General features: G+C 42.9%; 1 protein-coding gene across 1 annotated transcript in view; it reads left to right on the forward strand.

The window, feature by feature from the left end:
* Window positions 1-15,658, forward strand: part of PDE11A (phosphodiesterase 11A) — a 423,445-nt gene that overhangs the window by 338,638 nt on the left and 69,149 nt on the right. The window contains exon 13 of the mRNA NM_001205422.1: window positions 7,005-7,114. Within this exon, the coding sequence (NP_001192351.1) occupies window positions 7,005-7,114 (110 nt within the window). The remainder of the gene's footprint in view (window positions 1-7,004; window positions 7,115-15,658) is intronic.

The following is a 15,658-nucleotide window of genomic DNA, read 5'->3' on the forward strand; positions in this document are numbered from 1 at the left end:
CCTCATTTTAAGTCACTATATATTATTAGCCACATCTTGATGCACCAGAGCTGTGTTTGGCTCAAGATGTGCAGTGGCTCTGCAGTGTTAACCTCTTCCAATTCAAGAACAAACATCCATTGTTGAAAGTTCCCTGGTGACCTAGGGATTAGGATTCTGGCTTTCACTGCCTTTGGCTCACGTTCAGTCCCTGAGTAGGGACCTGAGATCCCCCAAGTTGTATGGTGTGGCCAGAAACAGACGATAAAGAATAACCTTTGTGGTGGACTAAAGCACACTCCAAGGGATTCCTTAATATCCTGCTGTCATTCTATTATTACAAAGGTCTTTAAAATCTGTACAACTGCACATACACTCTCACCTTAGTGGCTGGGTTGCACAGGGTGTGAGGACACAGACTTGGGAGTCAGGTTGCCTGGAGTCTAATCCTGTCTCCGTTTCATTCCAATAGTGTATTCTGTTGCTTTGATATCTTCATCTGTAAAATGGGAGACATCAGAACAGTTTCTCCTTCAGAGAACTCTTGTAAAGATTAGACTTGTAAGGATTAGATGGGTTAAGGTATTTGAGGGTTTAGAACAGTGCCTGGCACATACTAAATGCTATACAAGTGATATCTGTTGTCAGTATTATCCCAAGCCTCTTTTCTCAGATAGATCAATTACTTAACACACACTAAGAGCTGGTTGCTCAGTTGTGTCTGACTCTGCTACCCCATGGACTGTGGCCCACCAGGCTCCTGTTTCCATGGAGAATTCTCCAGACAAGAATACTGGAGTAGGTAGCCATTCCCTTCTCTAGGGGATCTTCCTGATCCAGGAATCGAACCCAGGTCTCCTGCATTGCAGGTGGATTCTTTACAGTCTGAGCCACTAGGGAAGCCACTAAGAACTGAATATTTTTGTTAAATGAGTGAAGAAGCCTCTGTAGCACCATCTAATGTTATTATGGCTCGTTGTTTTTTATACTCCTGGATTCTACAGAGCCACAGCCACAGGTGTTAGTCGCTCAGTCATGTCTGACTCTTTGTGACCCCATGAACTGCAGCCCACCTCTTCTGTCCATGAAATTCTCCAGGCAAGAATACTGGAGTGGGTTGTCACTCCCTTCTCCAGGGGGGTCTTCCTGACCCAAGGATTGAACCTGGGTCTCCTGTATTACAGGCAGATTCTTTACCACCGAGCCACCTGCGAAGCCCCACGGAGTCAAAAAGCAACTGTCAATTTTTCTCTGGCCGTCATGTTCCTCTGTTCCTCTGACAACCACACAGGATCAGCTTTGCCGTGGTGGCATGTCCTTGCTGGTTTGAATTTTATGTTGACTGAATGGTAGGAAATCACTGGCTAGTTCAAGAAACACTTCAACTCAGTCTTACTGTTTGGGTCCTTTGGAGTTCCAGTGATTATATGCCCTAGTGGTTGGGGGCAGGGTTATCCCAGCATACATCCAACCCAACAGAGGACTGTTACAGGAGACCTGCTCAGAGGGTCGTGACAGGCTTTTCTGGAGAGGGTGACATGGAAGCTAGCTCTGTATGCCTTGGTTATCTTTTTACTTAGATATATGATATTCCCGGCTTTACATTTCTGATATGGGCCATGAGGGAATACAGGTGAGAGGGTAGAGTAAAATAATGGTCAACAAAACCCATTAATGGATAATGGGTAGTTAGTTACTGGATCAGTAGCAGCAAACATATCATTTTATTTGAAAATAAAAATAGAATTAAGCATAGGAGAAACACATCCGAATGTACTTCCTGCTGCCACTGTGTTCGCTTTTGAAAGTATATTGTCTGCAGCACGCAGCTGACGTTTTCTCCCCAGTGTGTGTCAAGTGTAGGTCAGAATGGATAGGACTAGAAAGAAGATGGATGAGGGCGGGGAGGGGCAGATGGATGCTCGGTGGCAGGTGGACACATCTCAGGCCTGATGACCCTCAGAAACCATTTACCAGGCAGCTTTCAATCACAGTCAAGAGATAGGTGCTGCTTCAGTAACTCAGGTGTCACAGCCAAGAGAGGTAAATACGCTTTGTGTGACTGTGCTGTACGTCAGGGATTCTTTACTGGGAGGATCTAGAGGTGGGCTCCATGGCCTTGGAACACCATGAAGTTATAGAATAATTTCTGGGAAAAAGGTCCATGGCTTTTATTAAATTCTCAAAAATACCTGTGATACAAATAGTCTAAGAGCTAGAATCTGGATTTCCAAGAAAGGGGCGGAGTAGTCAGCTGTGTAAGACCTTGAAATATATTCCAACATAGTATACAATGGGTGATAACTGATGGCTTAAAAATGATTCCGGATTTTGAACTTGAGTCTATTACATGGCATTCGATTTTATCTTCTAATTAAATTTCTAGTTGAATTATCTTATGTTGACATTATCCCATCTCTATTCTTACTGTTCCAATTCATCAGCTCATTCTAAACAGCAGCATTTTCACAGGCAACAATCTCTCTAAATTTCAGTGCATCGTCATTGTGTTTACAGCACTGATTTCCAGAATACAGTGTATAATCATTGCCTGCTTGATAGACTTTCAGGATTTGCTTCATATTAGCAAGATCCAAACCCAATGAAACTGTCTCACAGTTTCAAGATGACAGAGAAAGACACTTGCATCCCTTTCTCCTTTCAAAAAACACCCCGAAAATAACAAGGAGAGTAAGAAATGGACACAAATTCCACTCTTTTCATGGAGGGAGGATGGCTTGTAGATTAACAAAGAAAAGGAAGGTCCAACCCAAATGCCTTCAGGAGAAGAGAGTAGAGGAAGGGGTACGTGTGAGAACCAGTACTCTCCTAGAAGCTGTCAAAGCTCAGGAACTGGAAGGATCAGATACCACAGAAATGGGGTGAGTGGGAGTGAGGGACAAGGAAAACACTGAGCCCCCAAATTTCCATCCCCTCTCCCTGTAGTCCAAGAACTCCTCTTCCCTTTGTCTATGCAGGAAGCCAGAGTATTTGCCAGAGAAACTGAGCCCCAGACTTGGAGACACCAGTAAAAGAAAAGTTAGGTGAGACGCACCTTGCAAGTAAGAGAATGAAGTGAAAGTCTCCATCACGAGGGTGAGAAGCTACATACCCTTTTCTCAGAATTCCAACACCTGTATTTATGCTCCTTCCAAGCAAGAGATTGGAAAATCCAGAGGAAGTGTTCAGAGTATCTACACTGGCGTGTGGGGGTCCACAGCAGGACCACCTGGCCGTGAGCTCAGCAGTGATGAGATCAGCCATGTGTAGACACCGTCTCCATGCATGGGTGTGTGGTGAATGTGGACTCCCATGCATAAGTGGACGACCAAGGATATCAGGCATTTGAGGAAACCACCAAACAAAGAGATAAGGAGTTCAGAAGAAATAGGCAATTCAGGGAACAGGAGAGAATTTCAAAGCAGTTATAATCAATATCTTCAAAAGAGAAGAGACCATAATGCATCCATGTAAGAAGAATAGTGTGCTGTCAGAAAAGGAGCAGCAGACAGGAAAATGCTAGTAAATTTAAAAGATTATTACTCCTGGAAAGTAAGAGGAGAAAAGTCAACATGAGCAATGGGAAAGAAGAAATGGAAAATAAGGAAATGAATATAAGAAGTCCAATGTCAAACCAATTGGAGTACCATTCAAATAGGACAGAAAAAATAATGAAGTCGAAATTATTAAGGGGAAAAAAATGACAAGAATATTGTACTGAAGAAAATGAGCCTTCACATTGAAAAGGTTTACCAAGCAATGATGAGGAAAAGTCCCAAACAAAAGAAGATTTTTGTGAAATTGGCAAACCCCAGGCATAGAGAGAAGATTCTAAAAGAGAGAAAATAAGTATCATTCAAAAGATTAGGAACAAGAATGATTTATACTTCGCTAAGGCAACTTTGGAAGTTAGGAAAGAATAGAGAAGTCCTTCAAAATTCTGAATGAAAATGTTGCAACCTAGAATAGTTAGGCAAGTCAATAATTGAGTAGGAGAATAGATTAAAGACATTTCAGTTGTGCAAAGCCTCAAAAAAAAAAAAATCAACTTGCTCAATGTTTAAGAAGTATTAACATCCTTTCTTATGAAGCTACTGGCAGATGTGTTCCCGCAAACTGAGAGAGAAAACGAGTAAAGAGAGAGATGTGGGATGGAGGAGACAGGTGACCAACCCTAGGAGGGGGATGCTGGCAGCAGACAGGAGAATCCAGGCCAAGTGTCAGCGCTGGGCCAAAGCAGGGAACCCCAGGACAGGAAGCGACCTGTCAAAGGTGTGACTGTTCAGAGAGTTGTGTAGGATGTAAGTCGACTTAACTCCAGGAAGCTAAACATCCACATAACAAAGGATATAATCATTGGATACTGAGTGAAAAACATTTACAGACTGATCATCAGGTAGGCACTTTCTAAGACCCAGGGCACTTAAGTTTCTTTGTGCCTCAGTTTCCTCATCTTAACTGGCAGATAATAATAGTTCTTACCTGTTATGAGAAGTAAGTTGTTGTTGTTCAGTCACCCAGTCGTATCCGACTCTTTGCGACCCCATGGACTGCAGCATGCCAGGCCTCCCTGTCCCTCACCGTCTACCGGAGTTTGCACAAGTTCATGTTCAATGCATAGGTGATGCCATCCAGCCATCTCATTCTCTGACACCCTCTTCTCCTGCCCTCAATCTTCCCCAGCATCAGGGAGTTTTTCAATGAGTCGTCTGTTCACATCAGATGACCAAAATAGTGGAGCTTCAGCGTCAGTCCTTCCGGTGAATATTCAGGGTAGATCTCCCTTAAGATTGACTAGTTTAATCTTGCTGTCCAAGGTACTTTCAGGAGTCTTCAGCACCACAGTTCGAAGGCATCAATTCTTTGGCGTTCTGCCTTCTTTACGGTCCAGCTCTCACAACCGTATGTGACCACTGGCAAGACTATAGCCTTGATTATATGGACCTTTGTTGGCAGAGTAATGTCTCTGCTTTTCTTTGTTTATGAAAAAGTAGGAAGTCAAGATATACCTGGAGTAACAGGCAAATTTGGCCTTGGAGAACAAAATGAAGCAGGGCAAAGGTTAACTGAATTCTGCCAAAAGAATGTACTCAAATCAGATCAGATCAGTCGCTCAGTCATGTCCAACTCTTTGGGACCCCATGAATCACAGCACGCCAGTCCTCCCTGTCCATCACCAACTCCCAGAGTTCACTGAGACTCACGTCCATTGAGTCAGTGATGCCACCCAGCCATCTCATCCTCTGTCATCCCCTTCTCCTCCTGCCCCCCATCCCTCCCAGCATCAGAGTCTTTTCCAATGAGTCAACTCTTCACATGAGGTGGCCAAAGTACTGGAGTTTCAGCTTTAGCATCATTCCTTCCAAAGAAATCCCAGGGCTGTCACAGCAATAACACAAGAGACGACTTTACACACAGACATCACCAAATGGTCAATACCGAAATCATATTAATTACATTCTTTGTAGCCAAAGGTGTAGAAGTATGTTAAATGGTTGTGGTTCTCTTAGGACAGTGTCTGGCACACAGGAAGGATTATAGTCACATGGGAAACCCCTGAATAACCAAGGGCTAATGACCTACTATATAGTAATATGGGGGGAAATGCCTACCAAATTAGACAAAAAAAGAAAATGGAAAGTTCTTGTCTTTGGGAATCAGAATGGGGAAGGATGAGGGACTATTGGCTTTGGTTCTACGTTTCTAACTACAATTAAATTTTTAAAATCTATTGCAAGTAATGCCTTCAATAAAATAAAATTAACTTAAAACCAATAGCCAGCTCTGAATTTTAAAATGAAGGACACACACAGCTTAGATATGGACTACTTTATCCTGCCCAGATAGTTTATAAACATTCCTATTTGCTATGCAGATGAAATTATATGTATTTCTAATGTAGAAATCTTTTAAAATAAAGTTGTCAACACAGAAACTTTATTATTCAGTTATTTCTACAACAAAAACATAATTAACTAAAAAACAAAGTGTTCATTGCTGTAAGAGAACTGTCTTACAGATATTAGCTAGTGATCCTAGATGTGGAGAAAAAAACGCACATGAAAAGGGAAGCAGTTTGAACTCTACCCTTCCCCTTCTCCTGCCCTCTGATAAAGATTTTAATAAATACTGAGCGGGGAGGCTTACAAGTTAAGGGGGAGGAGGCAGAAAGGCCTTAGATCAAGCAAATGCAGAGCCCTGCATTTCTGCAAGTTCACTTTCTCTTCTAAACTAACGAAAGGCCAGCAGGAATCAGAGAAGCACTGCTGCTCGTGGTCATGTAATTACATCACCCTGCTCGCCAGAGATAGCACACCACACCTATGCATTTCCCAAGCAAGCTGCCTGGGGATCGTAAGGAGCTGCATGTAACAGATCTTCCACCTGATCCGACGTCTGGATCGCCTAATCCCCTGGCCAATTCTAGTTTTCAAGACAGGCACTGCTTATCTGAAATTTCACCTGTCCTCCAAGCTAATATGAATTAAGGTATTTATAACTTCTAGAATATTATCATGTAACAATTTGAGTACTTCTAAGTTGCTTTTTCTAATAGATACACACACACACACATATTTTTTAAGGCATTTTCTCTTGCCAACTTTCATTTAAATGGCATCTGGTAGCTACATCACTCAGTTCTAAACTCCCAGCCCCCTCTCTCTCCCTACCCCTAGATGCTCATCATTTTGAAATGTCGAATCACAAAACACATTTTGCTCCAGGCCTTTGCCAGACTGTCACTGTATCTAGACAGCGCAGCTTCTTCTCTAAAAAGGGAACAAAACAATCTGAACTCTGTCCTGGTGTGCCAGCCAGGGCGGGCCACCGTGCCGGCTAATTCATCACCGCGGGGACCCTGGGCTGTGCAACTGACCACCCAACTCACTAGTCGAAGGGGTGGCAGTTAATCATTCCCTTAAATGATGTGGGTATGACAACAGAGCTGATGGCGGCTCAGCAGACGAGCCTCGGCCTTCCTCCCTGCCCCGAGCAGTGACTGGGCCATTTTCTCATCTTCCCAGACCGCCGGGTTTCAAGAGATTCTGACCGAGGTGGAAATTTTAGCGGTGATTGTGGGATGCCTGTGTCATGACCTCGACCACAGGGGAACCAACAATGCCTTCCAAGCTAAGTAAGTGTTCTAATTGTTGTTATTTTAATGCATTTGCCTTTCTGTTCAGAGCCAAAGGTGACGCGCGCGCTAAAGAGTAAAGCATTAATTTCTGGCGTCTGAGGCCAAGGCCACGCAGGCCTGGGCGCGGGTGTCACGGGGCTCATCCATCTTTATAATTCCTTATTCCTCTTTTAATTGCAAATTTGCCCTTCATGTCATGCTTGTTGATTTGGTCTGTCTCTGTTGACCTCAGTCGGATAACAAAGCTCAGATTTTTAAAGGGCCTATTTTTTTTTCTTCCTCCCAGAATGTTTGCCTTCATGGGATCATAGGTTTCTTGGATTTGCTACCCTGGAAGTCTGGTTTTGAGACTATTAAAATAAAATTGGAAATTTTATGAAACAAAAGATCTCCTCCTTCCCCAGTAGAATTTCTTCCAGGTTCTTTTGATGTCGGGTATTGTATAAACTGCAGTGAAATGGAGTGACATTGGAGGAGGAAGAGGGTCTCTGTCCCTGCCACGCCTCATCCCACAGAAAGGTGGGAACGAGCCAAGCAGCTCCACCAGCACGGGGCGGGAGGTGCACACTGCGCGTGGACAGAGCCATCTGTCCCCGAGCAAGCAGGACAGGTCCAGGAGCTTGGTGGCTCACGCTGGCGCCGAGGCCGCAGAACTTACGGGTGCTGGAAATAAGACCCAAACCCAGGTGTCCTGGCTCTCGTATTCAGGTTCCAGTTTAACGTGCTTTTTACTGCCTGTCTGCAAACAACATGATATGGGACTTCAGAGGCTCGAGGGAAAAACGTTTGGGGATGGAGAGACTAAGGAATCTTCAATGAAGAGGTAAGATTAGCTTTCAGGTGACCAATTTCCAAGCCCGTGCAGCCGGTCTTCCTCTACGATGTGAAACCCCAGTGGCCCACGATGTGTCAACAGGGACCTTTCAGCTCACCACTTGTTTTTTCCCCTGTAACACCTACATACTAAGGCCTTGGAGCCCTGAGCCCTTTGATTTGCTCCTGATCTAGCAGATGAGTATCGACTTTGTGACCTCTATCCATCCTGAATGCAGAAGCCCATCACTTCAAACTGCTCTTTTCCGTGTCCTGAAATTTCCAGACCCTCTTACCTTTCTGTGACAGCCACTCTGCAAAAACTCAGCTCTGGCTCAATCTAACAATTCAGCTTCTTGCTCTTCTGTCCAGACTTTTAAAGGCTTTGGGAGAAAGTGTCACAGCTGTGAGCCTGAGGCATACCGAATAGGTATTCTCCCAACTCGGCTAGGGGCTCAGCACTCCCCACCAGCCTCTTTGGGCCCCTAGCCAGCTCCGTCCCCCATTCTGATCAGCAGTTATAGAAACCAAACGTTCCTCCTCCTAAACCACCTTCTGTTCTACCACCTCCCCCCATGCCACTCAGCAGATCACCTTGCCTCCCCTTCACTGAGAAAATTGAGGCCATCAATCGAGAACTCCCTCAATTTCCTCCCCTGCCACGAACGAACTTATCTGTCTGGCCCCATCCTTTCCTCCTTCCCTCCTATCTCTGTGAAAAGGCTGTCCCTCCTCATGTCTGAGGCTAATCCTTCCACCTCAGTGTTGGGTCCCTTCCTCCCTCCCTCCTCCAGGACCTTGCTCCATCCATCTTCCTCTCTCTGCCCTGTATCTCCCAACCTATTAATATGAACAGTTCTCCCCATCTTGAAAAACCCACTTCCATCCCTGCTTCTCCCTCGAGCTTCTGCTCCATTTCTCTTCTTTCCTTTCCAGCCAGTCTTCTTGGAAACTTGTCTGTTCCTTGTCTTCACTTCCCTCCCACACAGCTTCCAGGTCTGCCCACCAGGGGAGCAGCCCTCAGTAATGCCACCAATGACCCCTTTTCCCAAAGCCACAGGACACTCTTCCGGTCCTTCTTTCTTGATCCTTCTTGCCATGACACTGTTTGTGATGCTCTCCTCCAAAGAGCTCTCTTTCTTCCTTTGTCTGGGAGAGAGACACTTTCATCCACCTTCTAGCCTTTCTCCTCAGCTTGCTCCTCCTGCGCCAGCCTTCCCTGCACACGTCCTCTCCTCTTCTGTTCTGCTTTACCTTTCATGCTGAACCACCTGCTGATTGGCCCCAAACCCATATCTGTGGACCATCATTTTCGGCTAATCTCTAAACACTTCTTCCAGCTGCCTGAGGAGCTCCTCCTATCTGAAGTCCCATCATCACCACAACCCCAGTCTTTCTCTCTACACCAATCCTTTTCCTCTTATTCTTCATCCCCATGAATGGCACCACCAGAAGTGCACAAGCCACTCAGATTCCCTCAGAGTTGACATCTCTGCATTCTTATAGTAACCACTGCTTCTCTGCATCCCTCCAGGATTCCTACAACCAACAGCCCAACTCTTCTCCTCCAGTCTTCCCCACCTTGGCACTCCAAAATACTCTTTTTAATTCACAAATGTCATCGGATTGTTCCCCTACTTAAAAGACGCTCACTGGCCTCTTGTGACTCTCAGGATAATGTTCAAATTCCTTAGTTTAGCCCCTATTGCCCTTTTCAATCAGGCTCTTGCCCATTTCTCCAGCGCAGCACTCACACCTGCCACCCCGCCCCGACCTATGCACCCAGGTTCAGACACAAGGGGCTACTTAAAGTACTCGATGGGGTCCAGCTAGTTCCCTTTCCTTTGCTCCTGGTCTGCTGTTTCTGCAGCCCAGAATGCTCTTCCTCTTCTTTCCCCCAGCCTCCTCTGAAAGCTCCACCCCCACCCCCCAGATTCTATCCCTGATGACCTTCGCTGCATCAGTCTTCTGTGTCTATATCATGCCCTGGCTATGCTTTAGAATTGCACATCTCCCACCACATTAGTTGCTGATTAATGGTGTGTCTCCCCTTCTTCTTCAGTACCTATGATGTGTACAAGCACCAAGAGCATGGTAAACCCACAAGGAATGTTTGCTGAGTGAATGAATGATAAATGCATGAATGGTGAGGTTTTAACTACTTTAATATTGCTTTTCAGTAAAGCTTCCTGACTTCTTACACAAGTGCAATCTTTTACGGATTATTATAGAACACAGTTTTTACAGACATTGATTTGACGTTGTACTAATGACAATAGCGTCCCTGGGGCCTGCTGAGGTGTAAACTGTATACACTTTGATTATAGGGTCTGACAGTTCCTTGTGTTTGAGTTCCTGGCCTGCGTTTTGTTATTATGAGTATTTTAGGATACCCCTCTCTCAGGCCAATGGCATCATCATCACTGCGTCTTCCTGGAGCACCCTACCATTCTGCCACTTACACATAAAGAATTGTGTCTATAAAGCAATAGTGAGCAGCTTGTAGGTTCTTTTAAAAAGAGTCAAGTGTGCAATGTATGTACTTAAATAACAACAGCCTCCACCCTGGAGAGAGCCTGCGTATCATACCAAGAGAGCCAGGCTTTCTTGTTAGTTGACCTCATTGGACCAAGACTACACACCAAATCAAACCCAGCTAATCATATCTTATCTCCCAGGAGTCTGGTCCTGGATTACCATGATATGGACTCAGTTAGCTGTTGAGGTCCAAGCTGCAGGTCCATGCAGACCTGGACACTGAGGCTGCATTTGGGGAAACCGGTGATGAACAAATCCCGAGTGGATAAGAGAAGCAAGACAGCAAATCTGCAGAGAGAAGAAAGTCAGTATTCAGAGAGGAGCAGAGAAGATACTGTACAATTCTAGAGGAAGACAGAGATCCCTGGTTTTCCGTATCTGCTCCTACTTCCAGGAAATCCAGCCATGTGTGTAACAATGGGGCTTGCTCAGAGGTCCTAGCTGTATTTAATCAACATTTTTTTTTTAGTGAAAGTGGTTCTAATTCATTTCCATTCTTTGCTGTGAGTGGTCCTTGAGACAATGAGAAGAATTGCAGTTATTTGTTGTTTACTATCTCAAGTGCTCAACTAATATCCCTGTAGCTAGATATTTTTGTCTCCATCTTACAGAGGGAACTGGGCCTCAGGAAAGTAAGTGACTTGCCCAAATTCACCCATCCAGAAGGCGGCAAAGTAGTGTTTGGACCTGGGCTATCTGACTCCAAGGCCGTTTTTTAACCACTTTATCCCACCCTCTTTCATGACTTTGTGGTATTTATTTTAGGCTTTTGAACTTCCAGTTTATTGGCTGGCTTGTGATATATGTGAGCTCTGGAAAACTAAGATGCATTTTGATATCCAGAAAATCAAGACGTGGAGCTGTAAACATTGTAGAACTCAACTAGATCTCGGTAGTCATATTCCTTAATTTTCAAAATTTTTTTCATATGCCTTAATTTTTAAAAATTGGAAACTGAGGTCCCCAAATCTCAAGTGATTTGGGTAATACTGAACAGTTTCCATACATATGAGATAGCTATGATATCTCTGATATTAGAATTCAAAAAAATTTTTTGCATCCTTACACCACATGATCAAAACTATGCATTCCAAGATGGTCTGAGCTGTTTCCTCACAATGGTTGGCCTCTTATGCAGTTTACCAGCCCATGGGATGTCCATCAGCCCTGCCCCTCCCTTACAGAGTCTCACTTGAGCTTAGAATACCAGATGCCACCACCACTCCACCTCAGTTAAAGTTTTCCTCAATAAATGCTGAAAAGAGACCCTTTGACATCATGGTGGAGGAACTACCATTTTACTGATTAGGATAAGATTTACTCAGCAAGTTGGCCATTGTTTAGGAAAATCCCTCAGAAGAAACCTATATCCTTATTTCCTTATTCATTCCCCATCAATTGAGTGCTTTCTAGATGCGAGGCACTGCGCGAGGCGTTGTGGGGGAAATAAAGAAGTGTAACAAATAGTCCCTTTCCTTTAAGTATTCACCTTCTAATGCCAGCCTTTTAAGTGATTTGGAAATGGGATTTAAATGCACCAATTATTATGTGACAAAGCATATGCTACCTTTTCTTTTTTTCATATATAAGGCTATAAAGAAACAGGAGACATTTAGCAAGGGACAAATTACTATATAAAATGCAAAATGCCTCTACAATAAAAAGTTGTGATTTTAGTCACAGCACAGTGTGATTTATTCTCTTAGCCTTTCTGATAAGTGAACCTTCGCATTTTCATATTTTATTCTTAATTTTAAAGTATTGGAGTGCGTGCAGTGCATGATCAATAGGTAGAGAGGGCAGCGATCCCATGGCGCTTTGAAACTGCTGTTAACACCTCGCTCCTATTTTCTCCAGGGACAGTGTTTCCCACTCATTGCCTTCCCTATTACAGCTGCCCCTGATGATTAAATATCAGTACCAAGCAGCTTTGTAGTATATTCTCCTAGGAGACTTCCTCTATTCATTTCTAGCATAATCTCTTATACTCATTTCTTGGGAATGAAAACCCATGTTGTCGCTTTCGGCCAGGTCCCAGAAGTGAAATACAGGGGCACATTAATCTGCCGTGACAGCCTAATCCCATTCCTCCCCACCTCCCAACAATTCTCAATTTCCTAATTACCTTCGGTAGTTTTCCTTCTGAAAGTTTCCTGTAAGCCATGGCAGCACACTTCCATTAAGTCTCTCTTTCAAAGAATATGCATGTCCAGGGAAGTTATGAGGGTCCATAGCTCATAGTTATGAAATTTCCTTTTGCATGCTTACTTTTGGTGGCTGTGCAAAGTGCTGAATGCCTGGGTGGGGAGAGCCATTTTCACATTGACTTTCCTTTTATATAGGCCTCTCCTCAGTGTGCTGCCTGCCCCCAAATGAAAAACTTTAGTATGTTAGGATGACCTAATCAATAATGAGCATCATAAATAATCACATCATAAATAATCCTGTGTGTAAAGGACCTGGAGTCTCTTCTCCTCTCCTCTCCTCTCCGCATGTCTCCACACACCCTCCGTGTATGTGTAATATTTTTACAATTATAGTCTGTGTGCCCCAGAGCCACTGATATGATGGATATACTTACCACAGACAATTAAAATGAGGTGTGGTATTAAAGTCATTTTTTTTTCCATATGTGATTGATTGGAAGGTTTTTTCCACATTTTACATGAAAAAGTGTCAGTATGCCCTTTACACAGAGTACATTACATGAAACGCATGTCGTCTTGTAAAAAATGGTTTAATGATCAAGTAAGTTTGGTTAATACGGCATAGTATGTTCCTTTCCTGCAGAATCACAGTACGTATGTTCACACACTGATGCCACAGATAAATCCTACAGTATCTAAACAGTTTAACTTCTTAAACCCAGCATTTCCCAAATGTATTTAACTCTGAGACCCTTTTTACTTCTGTCCATAATGCCATTTTACATCCCAAACAACTCGTATTCTGTCTAATACTTTCTGATGAAGTTTATCCTAACAGTTCAATGATTTGCCACTTTTATCAAGTTTCCTGACCATGGACTTCACTCTTGCAGTGCTAGGAGATTCATAACATGTGTGTGGGTAATGGCAGGTGCAGGCAGCATTCTCAGTGAGCCTCGGCCTGAGAGAGAGAGCACCAGGGTGTCCTGTAGTCTCAGAAAATCTGACAGAGACCAAACCTAACAGTGTAACTGAAGCAACCATATGGAAATGGAAGCATTCTTGTTTAAATGATTTTATTCTAAAGAAAACTCAAAGTGGAGTTAGTATCATGGTCTATTCTGTGAATACTAAGATGGCACCTTGCTTGCAGAAAGGTGAGCATTGTTAATGAAAGTGTGGACAGAGAAAGTCTCCTGTGCAGTTATAGGGACTGAGAGCTTCCTGAGGGTAAGAGCCGTTCTTTATCTCCATATCCCACACACTCACAGCCTTGCATCATAATAGTCCTCAGTCCTTGTTAGGTGAAGGAATGAATGCATCATTAGTCTGCTTCTGTTGCAAAATCTGCATACCTGTAATTAGCTCAGTATTGTGTGAGTGTGTGGAACATGTAAGATGGAATTACTAAAAGGAACAAAGAGGATGTTCCTTTGTAAGGATGAAGACTCTTAAACCGTGGACCTTCAGATGCATTTGCACAAGCACTGAGTCCTCCTGATGAAACATAACAGTTCAGAGGCCACATGGATGTGGGGAGAGCAGAGGGCAGCATAGGAGCCACCAGTTGTTCCCAGGGTAAAGGACACAAACTTCCCACTCATCCTGAAAAGAGGAAATAGTTAATGATTTGTGATCGTCTAGCTGATTTAACTTTGTGAGGTCTGCTAAACCAACGTGATAAAGGAGGAGATGCTATTTTACATCTTGACCCCACTTTTGCACCAGTGATTCTCTTAGGATTCACACCAATAACTGGGGCATGTGGCTGGTTGATAGAAACCAATTGCAGAAATCTGAGTCTGTAGTTAGCAGCTGTAACAGGAGAATTCTGAATCAAATTTTGAAACCTTCTCTCAAAGAAGGTTTGATGACAACCAGCTTGACAAAAATGGAGACTAGAATATAAGAAATATGGAAGTTAAAATTCTCTTTCTCATTATGTAATCAGGAAAACTTCAGAATTTGGGTGCCAATCTAGAACTGGGACTTACTCGCTCTGTGACCTTGGAAAAAGTAACATACCTTCTCTGAGCCTTGGTTTTCTTATCTGTAAAATGAGAAAATAATAACTGTTTCATGGTTGTTGTCAGTAACAGATGAATTGATATGTTGAGGTGTTAACATATTGCCTAGTGCATGATAGGTACTTACTCATAGAGCTATTATTATTAATAATATTATTTTAAAATATGTTAACACACATTACTATCAACCTTCAGTTTGAACTATAATGTCTAGACATATCACTACAACCTTATTAGCCAAGTGGCTAATATTTTTTAAACACCTACTCCATCCAGGCATTTTAAATACATCCAGGCATTTGGATTTTCATCCTAGATTTCCATCCTAGATTTGCCGTGACAAATACAACTAAGGCACAATACAGTGTGCATTTTGGAAAATGCGTTTTCATAAAAATGAACCATATGTTAGAAAAATAGTAACTAACATTAAATATTAATCACGTACTGCTAAGATTAGCCTAACAAATTGTCACTTATTAAATGATATAGGTTAGGGCAAGATTGAAAGAAATAATGCCCCCTGATTAAAACTTACAGATAATTCAAAAGAATCCTTTCAAGTATTAATTAACATTTTATTTGTTTTAAATGGAAATATCTATGTGTTTTAAGTAGTATAGACTACAACCTACTTACATGCTTGGGCACTTAGAAATATTTTATTGTAGTCTCATGAATAGCAGGTAAGGTAGAGAGTATTATCATAATTTTAGAGACAAAGAAACTGATTCTCAAACAACCAAGTAATGACCCAAAGCTGTTACTGAGAGCTGAGTTCTGACTTCAAGGCCAGAGAACTTTCTGGAGTTGGACACTGATATATCACAGTGTGACCATAGGTTGGAAAACCGTGGTTGAAGTTTGTCAACCTTACATGTAAAGTAGATTAAATGGGTTCTACATAGTATTTGCAAGGTCTTTCCCATGGAATAGCAGATACATTTAGTATATGACATTCATCCTGGATACTCAGAAACGTTATAAGATTTAGCTCATGAAGCCTACCCTGACCC

Source organism: Bos taurus, chromosome 2 (genome assembly GCF_002263795.3).
Source record: "Bos taurus isolate L1 Dominette 01449 registration number 42190680 breed Hereford chromosome 2, ARS-UCD2.0, whole genome shotgun sequence".
NCBI lineage: Eukaryota > Metazoa > Chordata > Mammalia > Artiodactyla > Bovidae > Bos > Bos taurus.